Source organism: Molossus molossus, unplaced genomic scaffold (genome assembly GCF_014108415.1).
Source record: "Molossus molossus isolate mMolMol1 unplaced genomic scaffold, mMolMol1.p scaffold_m16_p_13, whole genome shotgun sequence".
NCBI lineage: Eukaryota > Metazoa > Chordata > Mammalia > Chiroptera > Molossidae > Molossus > Molossus molossus.
The window spans coordinates 86,856,638-86,874,548 of NW_023425348.1; the positions used below are offsets into that span (position 1 = coordinate 86,856,638).

A 17,911-nucleotide genomic window follows, 5' to 3' on the forward strand; every position below is an offset into this window, starting at 1 on the left:
TTTTCCAAAGCAAAGAGGCCAAGAAATTGAAGAGGACTTGACTGAGAACGTCTATGAGGACTGTTTTGGATTTTACTTCGGGGGAAAAGGAATGAATTGTGAAAAGGAGTTGTTTATTTGACCCATCAACGCCATTATTTTTGTCACATTAAAGGGGTGGCACATAATACATTTTCAGCAAATCAATATGCAGGAATTAATGCCAAACTGGAGGTACAGGTACATGGGAACTTAGGGGAGGCAGAGACCTTTGCTGTAGAATGGACAAAACCTCTACCCTAGCCCTTGACACCTGCTGGTTCTCCCAGGTGGTACTTTTTCTCTGCTTTCCACTGGCTAATTAAATTCCATCTGCTAGTTAGTCCAGAGGGAGAGGCCATCCATGCCTTGAAAATAACGCCCTCCTTTTAGTTAGATGATTGTGATTAGTATACTGTGCTAATTATAATTTGTTCCATGAGGCAGACACCCAACTTGAGGAGTGGTCGACTTGCTGTCCTTACTTGATTTCCTTGGTTGGCTCCCGACGACATCACAGAGCATTTTGTTTCTATTAGGGTTGCCGTGAGATTAAATGAGATGTGCTTGTATAGGCATAGCCTAGTACCTGGCACATAATAAATGTGCAGAAATTGCTGGTTATGATTATATTATCATCACTATTTAATGTTTATTGAGCATGTATTTTGTGTTAAGCGTTTGACATGTATTATCTTATTTAAACCCCACAACAACCCTAGGAAGTGGAAACTATGATAACCTCATTTCACAGGGGAGAGAACGGGGGCTGGCGGTGTTGGTAAATGGCTTGTTCAAGGTCATAAAACCGCTAAGAGGTGGAGCCCAGACTTGAACTTGGTCAAATTGATTCTAACTTATTTTCTTAAAGGATACTGTCTGGATTTCCACGTTGCTGACAAATCACTGAAAAATATGTTTTAAAAAGTAACATATACCCTGGCCTATTTGGCTCAGCGGTTGGAGTGTCAGCCTGAGGACCAAAGAGTCTCGGGTTCGATTCTTGCTAAAAGCATGTACCTCGGTTGCGGTTCATCCCTGACCCTGGTCGGGGTTGTGTGGGAGGCAGCCAGTTGATGTGTCTCTTTCACATGGATGTTTCTCTCTCTCTCTTTCTCTCTCCCTCCCTCCCTCCCTCCTACTCTACCTGAAGATAAATGGAAAAATATCCTAGGGTGAGGATTAAAAAAAAAGTAACGTACGATAAGCAGGCATTGAGGATGTAATAGCTGCAAAATTGGCATGATGATGAGAAAAACCTGATTGTTCCCTAGCTCAGCAGTGTCTCCTGGAGTAACAAGCGCTCCATAGGGAGCATTGGTCAGAGACAAAGAAATAAGGCACATGATCCCAGTGAACGGCGCTGAGCACCTCTCACAGAGCAGGGAGTCCAACAGGCACATAGCGTGACACCGGCTGGTAGCACGCACCCGCGAGAGCAGGCAGAGGAGCCGCCACAGGTGGTTCTTGCACCTGTACCTGGTTCAGGAGGCAGGGCTTAGCATCTAACAGATACCATCATTGAAATCTTGGTGTCACCTTTCTGCAGAATGGCCTTGTGTGCGTGTCCCTACCTCTCCGAGCCACAGTGTCCTCATGCACGAAGGGAGAAAGTGGTGGTGTGCTCACCGCCGACCTGTGGAGGCCCTTGTGTCTGATGCAGGTGTATGTGAGATCCTTTTACTTTAGAGACATGCTGTTGTGCAGGGTAATGTCAGTGTACCCCAAACAATCACACAGACAGCCTTGAGCTCGCAGGTTCAGCACTGGTCGATTCCTGCCAGGTGCCTGGTTCCTAGGCACCCACCCCACCCCCACGATTCTTTGGTTGTCTGGCAGATACACAAAAGGAAATTAATTGCATGTAACTGCCACCGTGGAATACCCAGAAAAGTCACCTCTGAGGAGAACAAACACTTCCAAGAAAAAAATAAAGACGAAGTTCAGGAAAAGAAGCTTTCAGTATTTTTAGACACTTAGAACCTGATCCAAAGCCTAATGTGGGCTTGATTTTGGAAAGTAAATCTTTCCACAACTGCCTCAATGCAAGGACCTTTTTAACAAGGGACACTCCCTAAAGTCTTTTGTTTGCATGGTCACACACTGATGCTCATGTGTTCCAGTCTGTAGTACTGACAAGCAAAGTCATTTTTTCCCATCTTGAGAAACCTACCCAGGACACCACACCCGGAAGATCTCCAGCCGCTGTGTGTGTGAATCGTGTCTGAATGCTGTATGCCTGTTTCAGACTGTATATTGGTTGTGTGTTTATACTTTGATTCATAGTAACTTCTCATGTTATGGAATCGATTTGCATTGAACACAGGCTGTAAGTAAAAAGAAATGGTTTTGAAGTGGGCCAGTTGCCCATGTTGACATTCTAAAGGGTGATCATTTGGTGCGTTACTTAATCGGTTTCTGAAATGCCTCCGAAAGGTGAGGTTGGTGAGGACAGAGGAAAGAGCAGGGCTGGGAGAGGAGACACATGCTCCCCGGGCCCAGGAAGTCCTGTAGGTAGCTTGAGGATGGAGCGCCAAGGCCCTCTCCTGTCCACAGGGCTGCGCAAGCCATGTCCCATCCAGTCTCCAAATGTCTGGAGCGACCCTGAGCTAGAGGCCCCGCCAGCTCATCCTAGCAGCTTCCTGTCTCGTTTTTTATACCATTGACTGTACTTTGGGTCACGGTACTCTTCAGTCCGTGAAATAATATTTCACAATATATTTTCCAAGACATCTGATCCATCCACCATGCAAAATCTAAGGCGTCTGACTTGTTAACATACGTTAAGCTCCTTTATCAATGGTGAGTGCATTTTATGCTAGAAAGCCTTTTTTCTCAGCCCTGTTTTAGATAATGTAATTGCTTTGGCAAGACAGTCATGTGGTGGAAATGGAAACCAAGTGTGATGCAATGACATTTGATGAGTTGTTAAGAGGAGCCTGTGTCTGATGTGAGAGATAAAGGGAACGCAGCAATTTCTGGGTCACCCGTGGGCCTTTTTATAGTCACGTAGCCTTGGGACTCTGCTAAAAGTGAAACAGTTTGGAGACACCAACCACCAAGTCTCAGAGCTCATGGAAAGAGCACCCTGGTTGGAGTCTGGAGAGCTCTTGTGTGTTGTCCCTGCCTCCAGCCATGTGACCTGTGACCTCTGTAACATTGAGTTTCCTCATTTGGACTAAGGTCCGAGTGCAGTACTGTGGATGGCTGTGCCCATTGTTAGAATGTTTCATAAATGTTTGGGTGGCTACTTATGTCTGTATATATACTCTGATGATATTATTACCTTGAAATTTTATTCTTTAAGCAAGTGATTCAACTCTCTGACTATGGTCCATCAAGCCCAATATTATAGAGGGGAAAACCCCTGGTCCCGTGGCAAAAGTACTGGTTTGAGGGTTAGAAAACTCAATTTTTATTTTTCCTGCTTTCTATGCAATGTGGAGAGCTATGACCAGGTGCAATTATTTATGGAAGAAAGGGATGCTGGAAGCCGCAAATAGAGATGCATTTCTGTTGCATCTCAGATGCTCAGATCCTCCTGGTTGGCATTTAGCAGGGTTTCTGTTTGCTAATCATTGCAGCATTGAGATGGCCCTCATTCTGGGAGTGAGGCAGGTGGACGGGGTGGGTGTTTAGGTCTCTTTGGCATGTGCTTCTCTCTGCACAGCACAGTGGCTTCCACTGCAGCGGGGCTTGGGGACCGGGGTGGCTGATGCCTTTGAAGACGGGCTGAGGCTGCCCTTCATGCTCCCAGAAGTGTCTTGCGAAGGGGTTCTCTCTGGGAAGGAAGTGTGGCTGGAAAGAGTTGATGACACCCATCTCGTATAATCAGGAACCTCAGAAATGTGCGGAAATGGTCATAGCTTGAGCTTCTGGGTCGGTGTTTCGTCTTTGTCTTTCTTTCTCCTTTCTCTCTTTCTCCATCTTGCTGTTCCTCTCATTCTTCTCTCTTTGTTTTTCCCTCTCTAGGTTCGCTGTCTCCTTTTCACTGCTATTCTTTCCTCCGTTCTCTTTTCCCCTGTCTCCCATCCTCACTCTCTCGTTTCTCACTTTGGTGGGGTGGGTTCCGTTGGCCGAAGGATCTGCCTTCCCTCTGATTCCTCTTCACGGTTTTCCTGGCTCTTGCCCCTGGCCTGAATCCTCCCATCCAAGGTGGGCAAATGCGAATGAATTTTCAACGACTGCTTCGTTGAGATTAGTTTATCTATTAACAGGCTACTCAGTGGGCAGCAGAAGACGTTTTAGCCATCATCTTCTTCCACAAACCCAGAAGGTGGGCAGCTGCGCTGAGCTGTTGTCTCAGTCATGGATATATTTTTCCTCTTGGAAGACAGAGGCTGTTGTCTTTCTGGTTACAGATCGAGGAAACTCGGCTCAACATCGACAAGATCTCTGAGCATGTGGAGGAGGCGAAGAAACTCTACAGTATCATCCTGTCTGCACCGATTCCAGAGCCAAGTGAGTGTTTACCCAGAGCTGAGTCACCCAGCGATGACCCTTGGGGCTGAGCCAGTCTTGTTTTTCCTTCCCTCTGTGGACAGCAGGGCGGTGTACGTGCGCAGTGTGTTCCACCAGTGTACACGTTGTACCATCTCCAATCTCCTTTACCCTCTCTGGGCTCACCCTGCCAGCCACAGTCAGCTCTTCTCGTCCTCTGTGGACAGCAGGGCGGTGTACGTACGCAGTGTGTTCCACCAGTGTACACGTTGTACCATCTCCAATCTCCTTTACCCTCTCTGGGCTCACCCTGCCAGCCACAGTCAGCTCTTCTCGTACGGTCCCCCGCAGTCCATCCAGCCAAGCTTTCCTCTACCTCCCACGTGGCTGTCATGACTGGCGGCGACTCTTCCTGCTTCTGATGACCCTCATCTCTGCCCACCTCTGCGCGTGTGCGTGTGCTGGCCTTCTGAGTCTTCCAAGTCCTTTTTCTTCATGAGGTGTTCCAAAATGGCTCAAGTTCATATCAGTCCCTCCCATCACTGATCTCCTGTTTGTTACCACTGTTGAGGCAAGCTCCCCGCCCCCAAGTATTTCACATTTTTAGAGCAGAGTTTAGGGGATAGTTTAGATTCCATAAGTGCAAGGAACAAGCTGGAGACTGGTATTTCACTGTTTAGATTTTCAGTGACTGTCTGTTACCTACAGACTAGCGGTGAAACGTGTGAGCAGAGCCTGTGGGGCTGGTCCTGGCCACGCTCCTGCCGCCGGCCCCATGTTGCCTGCACTGTAGCCGGACTAGGCTCTGTGTTCCCCACGCTCTTGTCCCCACAGGTCCTTCACATATGGTTTTTTCTCCCCCAGACTCTAGTCTTAGTCTCTTTTTTTAATAATTTTTTTTCTTTATTGATTTTAGAGGGAGAGAGAGAGAGAAACATCGATGAGAGAGAAAATCAATTGGCCGCCTCCTGCATGCCCCCCACTGAGGATCAGGCCCACAACCTGGGCATGTGCCCTGACCGGGAATTGAACCAGTGACCTCTTGGTGCATGGATTGATGCTCAACCACTGAGCTACACTAGCCAGGCCTTAGTCTCTTTTTCAACCTGATTAACTCTTAGTCTTTCTCCCAGACTCAGTTCTATTATCTTCTGTCTTTAGAAGCCTTTCCAGGTCTCTCCAGCTGTGCTAGTGGGGTCCTCATAACCACCCCATGCACACCTTGACCAGACTGCATATAAGAACTGGAATCAGCGGTGTCCCTTGTCCCCCACTAGACCCTACACAACTTGGAGGCAGGCTCTACATCTTCTCTCTCAGAGCTTAGATTCGAACTCAGTTCCAAGCTTGTAGTAGGTGCTGAAGGGTGGTCATAGTTAATACTCATTTTGCTCCATACCTCCTAGGACAGCATTGTGCACACAACAGGTATGTCATAAATATTTGCTTGATTCTAAGTTGGTGAGCCGTGGAATTCTCTCCTCCAGAAGTCCCACGAAAACCCTGTCCTACCTTCCGATCTACAGCCCCCATGGTAAACCAGATTATTGCCTCTCAAAGCAAGGGTTTCAAATTTTGTGTGCTGGAGAATTACTTGGGAAGGCTTGTTGAAAAGGCAGATGGTAGCGCTCGAACGCTGGGGGTTTTTATTCTGTAGGTCTGGGATGAGGTGCCTGGTAAATGCCTTGAAGAAATAAGCTCTCTCTGATTCTGTCGATGGGAGTCTGGGAGCACACCGGGATAGGTGCTGCTCTGGCTGACGGTGCTCCCCGCCGCCTCTGTAGAGGTTGTAGCTCACAAAGCAGTTGGTCTTTTTTTTTGGTACATGCCCCTAGCGGGAACCAAACCTGGGACTCTCTGGTCTGCAGACTGATGCTCCAGCCGCTGAGCCAAATTGGTCAGGGCGCAGTTGGTCTTTTCTAACGGATCCTACCTGCCTCTGTTTACCCAGAAACCAAGGATGACCTAGAGCTGCTCACAAATGAGATCAAGAAAAGAGCCAACAACGTGCGGAACAAACTGAAGAGTAAGAAGGGGGTGAAGGGAACAAGCCAGCCCCCGTCATCATCGGTCTCACAGCCTCAGGGTCCAACTGCCCTGGACCGAGACTCGCCCGATGGAGGCGACGCCGCCTGCTCCATCTTTGCCTGTGGTTTGGGCACTGTCTGGAGTGACCTGTACAGCCCTAGACATTTACCTGTCCTTTTTTATTGTTTGTTTAAATCCTCACCCGAGGATATTTTTCCTTGACTGGAATAGAAATATAATATCTATAATTATATTATAGTTATCATATGCAAAATATAGTATTTAGTCTGTTGACATTTCTTGGTGGGGGGCAGGTATATCACCTTCCACTACCCCAGTCCCACCCCTCAGTGTGGAGTATTGTTTAGTGAAGCCAGTGCCATGGATTCAGTTCCTCTGGGGGCCCAGAGAGTCCCAGGCCCGTGGCTGTGGTCTGCATTCTTGTCCAGTGTATTTGGTGAATGCATGTGATTGGTCAGGGACTGAAATCAGCATCGCTCAGCCCAAGTTATTTCTTTCCCCTCAAACATACCACAGTACCTGTTTCCATGGGGGTGGAGATCAGAGTGGCGACTTCCAGGGAGAGCAGTGGCGGTGTGTCTGCCACAGGCCAGCACTGTGTGCGCATTCCCATTTAATCTTCACGTCGGGATTGCGAGGGAGGTGCTATATGTACCCCACTTTCTAGGTGAGGGAACACCGAGAGAGGTGAAGTGGCTTTCCCAAGGTCACACAGCTGAAAAGGGCTTGAGGCTAAGTTTCTTGGTGACTAAGACTTGTGTTGTTAACCACTACGCTGAGATACGGTCAAAGGAGACCAGGTGATAGCAAAGGTGTGGAAGGCAAGTCCTGTGGCCCTCACACTAGCTGACCCTCGGAGAATGTGCCTGCCTGCTCTTCCCTCTCCGTGGGCTGGTGCGTGAGAACCAGCAAGGAGGTTTGTCCTCAGCCGCAGGCGTGTTGCTGGAATAATCTGTCTCTCTGCTCCAGGCATGGAGAGGCACATTGAAGGAGATGAGGTCCGCTCGTCTGCAGACCTTCGGATTCGGAAATCCCAGGTAGGACTTTCTCTGGCCTCACAGTCGTCTAGTTCAATCCTTCAGTTGCTTTCCTTAGCTCAGGATTCTTGTTTTTAAAAGCACAGTTCTTATTTGGAACCCAACTGGGAGAGCTTTCCAGGTTGAAGCACAGAGCAGGGCCGGAATCCTGCCCTCCTGGCCCCTCTCTCACACTCGCCTTCTCCAAGGAGGCCCCCGAAGGGCTTCCTAGGGCTCCCAGAGCACAGCCTAGGACTTCATATGCCATAGGCGAGGAAATCGAAGTCTTCTCTCCAAAGGTTGTTTGTCATCTTTGTCTCGTTTGGAGTTAGGCGTTTTGGTGGTCATCAGAGATATGATCCTTATGCTTGTGGAACTGGCATGAGGTTCCGGTGGCATAAGGAACGATTGTGTAAGGCCCAACAGGAGAACAGTGTGAGAAGACATAACCCACTGCACATGCTCTCAGCATTAACAGATCTCGGGAAGAATTGGGGGTAGCCAGAGGAGGCTGGGCCTTGGATGGTAAGAGTGCCCACATGGACAGGCTCAGGGGTGGAGTTTCTCCCAAGAGGCAAGAGGCAGGAGCAGGGTGTGTATGTCTGTGTGTGTATGTGGAGGTGTGTAGGTAGCAGTGGTGGTGACGGGGCTGAGGTAGTGATGAAGGGCAAACATGAAGAGAAGAAGCCCATCTGGAAAAAAAAGTTTGTTGTGTGGGATAGTGGAAGTAGTGCTATATTCCAGAGGTCCTTGACGGCTTGTCTAGAGCGTCTGGTTATGAGCGGGTCTCCTGGATGCACCTGCCTCCGGTTACAGTCTGGTAGGAAGATAATCTGGTAGCCATCTGAAAACTGGCTTAGGGCGGGGGAAGAGGTAGTAGGCAGGAGGCAGGTGTGTCTCTAGTTGGGTTTTTGCAATGGTTTTGCTTCTGAGTTTGCATGGTGGTAGAGGGTTTGAAAAAAGTATAAATATTGGTGATTTTTCAAACCAGTAATGCTTAATGGCTCTAGTGTGACTGCATTAGCTTTTCGAGTTAGAAGCAAGACGAGTTAGGGAGAACAGTTTGAGTAAGAACTCAGGATCTTTGGCAGGTGTGGGATGTAGGAAGGGAGTCTGGCAGCTGTAGAAAGTAAGCCAGGGGTTGTGCCAAAAAATACCCCTAGTCCATGTGGGTGCAGGGCTGAGATTCACAGGTGATCTCATCTGGCCTCAGTATGACCATATGAGGTTGGCAGGGCAGGGCAGCACGCTGAAAGCATGCTGTGGAAAGGTCAGCAGACTCTCCCATCAGTGCAGAGTCAGGAAACCGAAGAGCTGAGTCTGATATATTGATCTTTTGGTTCCAAGGCCCATGCGGCTGGACATGAAGCCATGTGGGGTGGGGATGGAGGTGGGGGTTCTACAATAGTTAGGGGCCTCCCACCTCCCTCACTTCTGGGGGCTTACTGCATTTGACTTGTCCCCACAGCACTCTGTCCTCTCCCGGAAGTTTGTGGAGGTGATGACCAAGTACAACGAGGCTCAGGTGGACTTCCGTGAACGCAGCAAAGGGCGAATCCAGCGGCAGCTCGAAATCAGTACGTGTCTGACGTTTGGGGGTCCTGCCACGTGGCTGTCCGTCCAAGTTGGAGACTTAGGGAGAAGGAGCAGCAGCGCTTGTGGCTTCCGTCTCATATTCTGTGCCCAAGCCCAGCATGCTTCCTGGATGCTGGGTTTTTTTGTTTTGTTTTGTTTTTCATCCTCACCTGAGGATATTTTTGCATTTATCTGCAGATAGAGCAGGAGGGAGAGAGGGAGGAAGAAAGAGAGAGAAACATCGATTGGTTGCCACCCGCACAACCCCAACCGGGGCCAGGGACAAACTGCAACCGAGGTACGTGCCCTTAGTGGGAATCGAGCCTGGGACTCCCCAGTCCGCGGGCCGATGCTCTAACTGCTGAGCCAAACCAGCCAGGGCGAGGTTTTGTTCTTGCGGAAGCCAGCGTTTCCTATACGTAGATGGGAGACACTTGCTGAGCACTGGCTCCTGGGGACTCGCCGTTTTTGGTAGCGAAGAACATGGATGAAATGAAAGGTGCAGTGCCAGTGGCTGTGAGGGATGACACGGGGAATGCGGGGCCCTGCGGGGTGGAATGCCCTGGAGGGGAGCAGCTGAGGGACAAGGACGCAGCCGGACAAACAGGTGTATTTAGGAGTGGCCGTTTGTTCACGGCCTGGGAAAGCATGTGTGTGGGAGTAGCAGCGTGAGGTTAATGGGGTGAGGGGAGGGCTTGTCCTGAGGGCCTTGGGCTCCATGGCGTAGTCATGGGCCAGTCCACATTCTGAGCTGGGAAGGACTGTGACAGGTATATGCTTCAGGAAGGTCACTGCTGATCATATCAGTGATGAGTCAGATTAGGGGAGAAATCAGAAGACAGATGAGTCAGGAGTCTGTGGGGGGAGTATTGTGAAGGCCATGGTCTTTATCGTGGGGTTACCGTATTCCTAATCTCCAGGGGACTTTTAAAATGGTGTGTCGCACCTTATGTTTGATGCTCTGCTCCTTTTGTTATAAAGCTGGCAAAAAGACAACAGACGAGGAGCTGGAGGAGATGTTGGAGAGTGGAAACCCTGCCATCTTCACTTCCGGGGTGAGTGACTCGGGAGCCGGGGTGCATGGCCCTCTGCAGAGGAGGCCTCCAGGAGCTCCCTGCGGGCAGCAGGCGGAGGGTGGGCTGCAGGTGCGGGGAGGAAGAGACAGGAGGGGCTCAGCAGGAGGGTGGGTGAGGGCTTCAGCAGGGGGTGGCGGCTGATGGCCCATCTTTGTGCGGCCTCTTGTAGATCATTGACTCTCAGATTTCCAAGCAAGCCCTCAGTGAGATCGAGGGACGGCACAAGGACATCGTGAGGCTGGAGAGCAGCATCAAGGAGCTGCACGACATGTTCATGGACATCGCCATGCTGGTGGAGAACCAGGTACTGGGCCGCGGGGACCAGTGTGGGGAGGGAGGAGGGGGAAGCTCAGGTTCCCCTGAGGATGGTGAGGAGGGAATGCAGGGAGCCAGGTGAGGTGGGGGTGGGAGAATCATCCAGATTTGCTTAACGGAGAAACAGAATTCCAGTATTCCAGGAATGCATTCTTGAACCTTGACATGTGGGGTAGTCTCGGCCTTGTCATTCTTTCCTGATCCTTTGGCCTCACTGTCATTTCTAGTTAATACGGGGCTTGATGTGTCTGTCAAGTGCCTAGTTCCCTCTGGACTCAGGATCTCTTTTTATTTGTCTCTTAAAGTTAGAGTTATGGGCTGTTAATGATGATGCCTTAAGACACGCTGCCGACAGGAACTGTTTCACTGCTCATGTCGAAAACATGTGGCCTTTTCCTCAGTTAACAGGGAAAGGTTAGGTTTAACAGAAGTATTCCCCCCTACCCCTTTTTGTTTTAATACTGTATTTGTTCTTCCAAAAACGTTGACACTTTTTGCTCAGGAGCAAGAGCAGACAACAAAGTGAATGAAGGAATAGCACAACATTTACATAAAAGCCTGAAACACTCATGGTGCTCAGCTGGACAGCTGGCCCCATCCCCGGGCACACTTCTCAGGGATGCAGGTCTCTGTCACCTGCATGGTGTTAGTTTTAGTCAGCTCCCAGGCCTGTGGCACGGTGTGGCATTGTGGCGGTGTGCCGCCGCCCGTGACCCTGCAGCTGCTCAGCCAGCGGGCCAGGACTGAGAACTGCTTCCTCTGGAGGACCACAGACCCTGCCCGAAGCCTGGGCACCGCCTGGCTGGCCGTCAGTTCCCTGCTCGGGCTCAGGTGCCTTTCCTCCTCCCCTTCTGGCCTTTGAGATCACGTTTCTGGTCCCTCCATCCCCACCTCCCCTTTTTCTCCCACACTGCCTTACCGAGGAGCCGGTTTGAGATTCAAGTGGTGGTAAGTGCCTTTTCCTGTTGACAGACGGCCATAAAGCCACGGGTCGGGTTGAGGGAGGTATAGGTAGGTGAGGGGAATTCCTGTCCTAAGATGCCCAGAAGTTGCTTGGAATGACAACACTTCCTATTGGGAAGTAATAGCTGGGAAATGGTTGGAAATCTTTTTAAGAGATCACTGTCTCTTAGCCAGGTGGCATGGGTACACCCAGTGTGTCCCTTAAGGGGCCTGGGAATGTCTCTCTGAGAAAGCCCATGCTCCAGCCTCAGCTGTTTGCTGAGGGCCTACTGTGTGCCAGGCACTGTTCTGTTTCAGTGAACAAACTCAGCTCAGGCCCGATGAACTTGGTTCCGGTTCGAATGACCAGGAAGAGGCTGGGATCCTGGTGGTGCCCTAAGAACATGAGATATTTTTATTGTGGTTTCTGGCCTCACATGCTTAATTTAGAAAAATGGTGGTGGTGGGATCTGTGAGAATATTTAGTTACCAGGCATGCAGGCAGTGTGCTCCAGGTGACCAGCCCAGGGTCTGTCCCAGAGAAGTGACTCAGTGAGTGACCACCAAGGACCAGGGGTCCATGGGTAAATCATGGGAAAAGGTGGGTGTGTGCCCTCCGGAAGGCCACACATCGGGGTTTCTGGATGCTCCCCTTGCGTTGAAGATTAAAATGTGGAGAGAGCTAGGACTGGGGGGCGGGATGGCTATTAAGTGTGACTGATGTCTGTTCTTCACAGGGCGAGATGTTAGATAACATAGAGTTGAATGTCATGCACACGGTGGACCACGTGGAGAAGGCACGGGATGAAACCAAAAAAGCCGTGAAGTACCAGGGGCAGGCCCGGAAGGTGGGGCTCTCCCACCCCCTCGGAGAAGGGTCCATTTGTGCGCTGTCTCTCGCTCTTTCCCTCTCCCTGTCTCTCTTTCTGCTGCCGCCACCTCTGGCATCCGGGGAAAGGGAGCCATGATTGACCGTATTGAGAACAACATGGACCAGTCAGTGGGCTTCGTGGAGCGGGCCGTTACTGACACCAAAAAGGCCGTCAAGTATCAGAGTGAAGCTCGGAGGGTGAGCGCCTTCGTCCCAGCTGGTCCTACCTTACTCTCCTCCCTCCAGTCATCCCCACCAGTGTCCTTGAGCCCATGCCCTCTCTCTGCCCTGGCCTCATCCAAACACCTGTGTCAGCCTCTCCTGGAGACCAGCTGTCCTCCCTTCCCAGGTGTGCCCTGCATGGATCTGGCTCACAGGCTCTCACGCAAGACCCCGCACTGAACACGGCCCTGTAGGGTGGAAGCATTGCCCAGTGTTGCTCCTGGACAGAGCTCATCATCCTTTCAGATGTTACACTTGACTCCTCTGTCTTCAGAAACCTTCTCTTCATTGTCTTCCACTCCCGCAGCCAAGCTCTGCCCCCCTTTTCTCCACCATGACCTCAGCGCTGTGCTGATCGCGATATGAACATCTCATATCTCATGGAGCACCTATTATTTCTGCTTCATAGATGACACAGTTGACACAGTTGAGGGTCGGGGTGAAGTAATCGGCTTCAGGCCACTTAGTCAGCACAGGAGCAGGGAATCAGATTCAGAGTCTAATCATGTTCTTCCCATCACCCGCCCTATCTCCACCGCCTCCTTCTGGTCCCTGGTGCTGGAGGTCTTCTGGCTTCTCTGCCCATTGACTGGTGGCCAGCTCTGTGGCTTTTGCTTTTTAGACGGTTCTTTCCTGTTCCTCCTGGGCTCTGATATTTTTGTTCTTTGGTTCCTTGTTTTTCTTCTCACTTTACCTATTGCTTGCGCAGGGATTTAGGGAGCTGGGGAGTTGTTTCACATGAACCTAGGCTGGTTCACAACAGGACCGTGCTCATGCTTTTTGATCCCCAGTCACTGGGGCTACAGGTGGGAGTGTGCTTTGGGGGAGACATGGATGGAACTTTGAAATTAGGACTACGTCAAAAACACCTTTACCCTCTTCCTGAAAAGGAAAGATGAGTCACTTTATATCTTGGCCTGTTGCTTCTCGGCGACTCCATGGTAGTTGCTTTTACGCCTGTCCACATGGGCAGGACTGCATTGTGAGCTGAGCCGACAGAAAGCTATGTTTCCACCTGGAATATGTAGCCAGCCAAGAGGTGACCTGACAAATACAAAATGCCCTTGCAGAATGTCTTCTTGTTGAGTGTAGCCTTTTTCATTTGAATTGATAAGCTGCTTTTGATGTCGAGATGAGAGGGGTTGGGTTTTGGATGAATTGTTTTCACTCTTTGGTTGTTTGTAATAATGCCTTGTTTTGTTTCTCTTATCCCTCTCCAGAAGTTGATAATTATCATTGTGGTAGTAGTTGTGTTGCTGGGCATTTTAGCGTTGATTATTGGACTTTCCGTTGGGCTGAAATAAGGGCGGCCCGAGAGGCTGCTGCACTGAAATGTAAGTAAAGGGAAGGTGCTTGGGACTCTGCGTTGGCTCCCTCTGGACAAATTAGCCTGGGATTTCAAATTCCACTTCCTCCGCCTTGTGTCCACCCTGGACACCCTGAGCCCTCTCACACTTTCGGCGCCTGCGCATTCTTCCATGTCTTTAACACTCTGTTCTGGGTCCAGGCTCAGCCCGTGGGTTGGGTCCCACTTGTCCCCACCCTGTGGATTCTGCCCCTGCTCTGCCTGTTACTGCTTCACCGCATTCCTGGCCTCTCGCAGCACCTCCTTCTCGCCCCCCTTCCCCAGCAAGCATGCTCCCGAGCTGGGTACAGTCTGTGTTTTGGATCTGGGCCTTGTCTTCTGAATTCTTACTGGATTTCATGCATGTTGGGCTTTGCTTTTTTGTCTCCTTTTCTGAGTAAATTGGGCTTTGAATTGGTATTGGGGTCTGTAGGGCTGACTGGTTGGATCACGAATGATTTAGTAGTTAACATTTTTGAGTACTGAATTGTGTTCGACCATGTACTAAACACCATATACACATAACATTGACGCCTCACAACGCCCTGTGAGACAGGTGCTATTATTACCCACATTTTACAGATGAAGACACTTCGGCTTAAAGAGAAGTTAAGTAACAAAAGCAAGTTTGAACACACAGCTAATAGTGGACCTAGGAGACTGCTTGTCAACATCTGTTTCTCTTCGTATGAGGTCGCCACTTATCCTTGTCTAGAAAGTCTAGAGAAACTTACAGGATAGTGACTTTAAAATTTAGCCTATTAATTTCTTTAAAATCTGGTAAAAAGTAAGGCTGACCCATGAATCAGGGTTTCATGTGTATAGTGGTAGCATGATAGGAATGATCTAGTTATTGAACCTCTTAAAACTTAGGACTGTTCAGTGATTTCTTGAATATTACTTTTCTGAGTGAAATATACTATTTTTGTTTAAAAATATATACAATGCAGGAAAGGTGAACAGAATTAATGTTTAATGTTATTGCTGAAAGACTTTGCGGTGAGTTTATGCGCTCAGACACAGTTTTATGTAGTTCTGACTATGTTATTTAGTTTTGTGCCCAGTTATAAGCATCATTCCACACCACCAAAGTCTCTTTGTAAATCTCATTTCAGTACAAGATTGTGAGTACACTCTCAGTTATTTGTTATTATTGTTTTGCTGTCACTAACAGTGTAAGTGTAATAGTTTTCTCATTTCTATTTTCTCTTTATGATAAATTCACAGAAGTTGGGTTACTGAGGTAATAGAAATATATATATATGTATATATATACATATACACACACACACACACACACATACATACATATTTTTATCCTCACCCCGGGATATTTTTCTATTTATCTTCAGATAGAGTGGGATGGAGGGGGAGAGAGAGAGATAGAGTGGGAGAGAGAGAAACCGATGTGAGAGAGACACATCGATTGGTTGCCTCCCGCACGACCCTGCAACTGAGGTATGTGCTCTTGACCAGAATCAAACCCGAGACTTATTAGTCCAGGGGCCAACGCTCTAACCACTGAGCTAAATCAGCCAGGGCTAGATAGAAATATTTTTAAGACTTGATACATACCACCATGTTGATCTCCAGAGGCAATCCTTCACGTTATATTTCGTTCTCCCTCCTGCCATGTGACTAGGTCTGGAAGTCAGATTATTACAACTCTAAACATTCCCCTTCCTCTGGAAAGATAAGTAGCAATGAGGTGATCAACACCTCTTAAGTAATTGATTGGTTCTTTTTATCCCTGGCATTTGGAGTCTAGCCCTTGATTTTTTTTTTTTTCTTTACAGTTCAGGTTTTGCTCTCTTAACGATATCATTGGAAAGGATGTTAAAATTAAGCAAAGGCATAATAGTTGATATCTTTCCATGTTCTTGGATGAAAGATGTCTTGCCAATTCATAATGCCCCTTACCATTTCTAATTCCAGGAATTCAGAATGTAAGTGAATCAATTTTTAAAATCAGGAGACTGATTTATTGTTTTCAGATGACATGCTGAGTCACTGAGCAGTTGTTGAGTTGCTTACCATAGTGTGTTCCAAATTTCCTAATAAAGTCAGGACTGATCGTTACTAGGTCTGGACTCCCCTCTGTGGGAGAGAGGTCTCTGGACGGGAGGGAAGGGAGACAGACACCCTACACTTCTCTTCCCTAGGCAGGCATTCTCCCGTCTAGGAGAATAACGTTACCCCAAGTTCTCTGAAGCTCAGTCAAGTTAAGAAACTTGCCTACACAGCTCATAGGGCAAAGTAGCCATAAGATAAGCCCTGAGCTTTCCCATATTCTTTCACTATGCCCCTCCGCCTTCTAAGAGAAGTGGAGCGTTGGGGAGTCATGGCGAAGACCGGAGTCCCAGAAAGCATCTGAAGCGTGTATCTGAGAGGCGCTTGTGTGAGCCCCACAGAGAGAACAGGTGTTTCCAACCTGTGGTCAGGCCTTCCCACGGACAAGTCCTTTGGTGGGTATGTGACAGCCTGTGTGAAGGGCTAGAAAAGGCCCAGGGATTTAAACAATTCTCCCTCTCATCACAGGGCTTAGTGTCTTGTACAGTGGGATGTTTAATTTCAGGTCCTGTCTTGGGTGTATCTATTGGATTTCTCAGCTTTAGCATTGACTTTCCCATTATTCTCTGCTTTCAGGTATTTCTGATCTTTCCCCTCCACTTTCTAGGGTTGTCACTGATTCTTAATGTTGCCCTTCACCGTCATCCTGTGCACTGATCAGCTCCTCCTTCCCCTGCCTCCCTTACAGCCCGATTCTACTCCAGCCTGGTGTGGCCACCTTGTCTTCAGATGGGAACGGAGTTTGAATGACCTTCTTGAGAGCGAGTGGGACCCAATCCTTTGTTTCCTGTAACCGTCCTTGGACCTGACCCAGCAAAACATCTAGCTCTGGAGGAATCTAATCTACCTGCTATAACCCCGAGTTCTCCTCCAAACCTCCTCCCCTGGAGTGTCTGAACCAACCTAGCCTCTCTTTCTGCCCTCTGCTGTGTTAAATTTTGCCTTGCACCTTGGAAAGCCCATTATCTGAGACCTTCCCAAGGTGCTGTATTTTCTACCTCATGGAGTGTTCTTCTCCCAGAAGTTGCATTGTACTTTTCTTAGGAGAATTTCTTTAACAAAGCAAAGGGATTCTTCCAAGTTTGGCAACAGTAAGGTTTGGACTCGAGTCTTCTACTGGCAGGATCCCAGTCCTCACCGTTTGTTGTCCTGTGTCCTGAACATAGGAGGGATTGGCAGATGTCCTTTTGGTCTGGGAGCTGACTGGCATGAAATGTAGCCTTTAAATGAAGCTCCTAGAATGTTCAGCTGGGTGGCCAACGTCGGTCTTCGTCTGTGTTGTATTCTCTCATGTTTACTGTAGGTGGTGCCAGCATGACGCAGTCACCCGGAGGTTACCATTTGTAAAGGCAGAGTGTATGGGATATTTTTTTCATGGCTGAGTCTTAAAAACTGGTTGCTCACTGTTAGAGTAATGCTTTGTGAAGCCACTGCCTTGAAGCCAAATGTTTGTGTTTATTTTTTTTTTTTGCTTTAAAAAATTTGGGGCACTTAAAATTGGGCCAGGAAGCAGGTGCTCGAGTCTCCGGCTCAGGGAATGTTGCAGGCTGGTGCCAGCACTGTCACTCGCTTCATTGTTCCAGAGGAGTTTATAATTGTGTGACTGCCTATATCTATCTTCCTGTGTCTCTCATGAAGTGGGGAGCTAGAAGCGGAGGCTATTAGAACCTCAAAATAAATAAATAATTAAATAAGTAATTAAAAAACTTGAGCTAAGCTAAAAATTGGGTAAGAGCCATTTGCTTACCTGAAAACGAATCATAGTAGAAATGCCTTCTTCGCATGTCATTGAGAAAACCACTGGTCCTGGATGGGTGCTGGGAGAATCATAGGTCTTTGGGGGTACGGACTAAGTTAATCTCCATTAAGGTTTTCTGCTTAGCAGGTAGGTGACAAGTTTTGACACCTCTCTACCTGCTGCCTAGGCTGGGTTTGTCCTGAGACAATCCCAGAGCAATCTGATACCATTTGT

General features: G+C 48.7%; 1 protein-coding gene across 1 annotated transcript in view; it reads left to right on the forward strand.

Annotated features, from left to right (window-relative positions):
• Nucleotides 1-16,737, forward strand: part of STX3 (syntaxin 3) — a 43,680-nt gene extending 26,943 nt beyond the window's left edge. The window contains 9 exon segments of the mRNA XM_036257843.1: nt 4,380-4,479; nt 6,410-6,484; nt 7,477-7,544; nt 8,992-9,100; nt 10,080-10,153; nt 10,344-10,478; nt 12,169-12,279; nt 13,745-13,858; nt 16,628-16,737. Coding sequence (XP_036113736.1) covers nt 4,380-4,479; nt 6,410-6,484; nt 7,477-7,544; nt 8,992-9,100; nt 10,080-10,153; nt 10,344-10,478; nt 12,169-12,279; nt 13,745-13,828 — 756 coding nt within the window. The 3' untranslated portion in view covers nt 13,829-13,858; nt 16,628-16,737.
• Nucleotides 16,738-17,911: the final 1,174 nt, after the last annotated feature.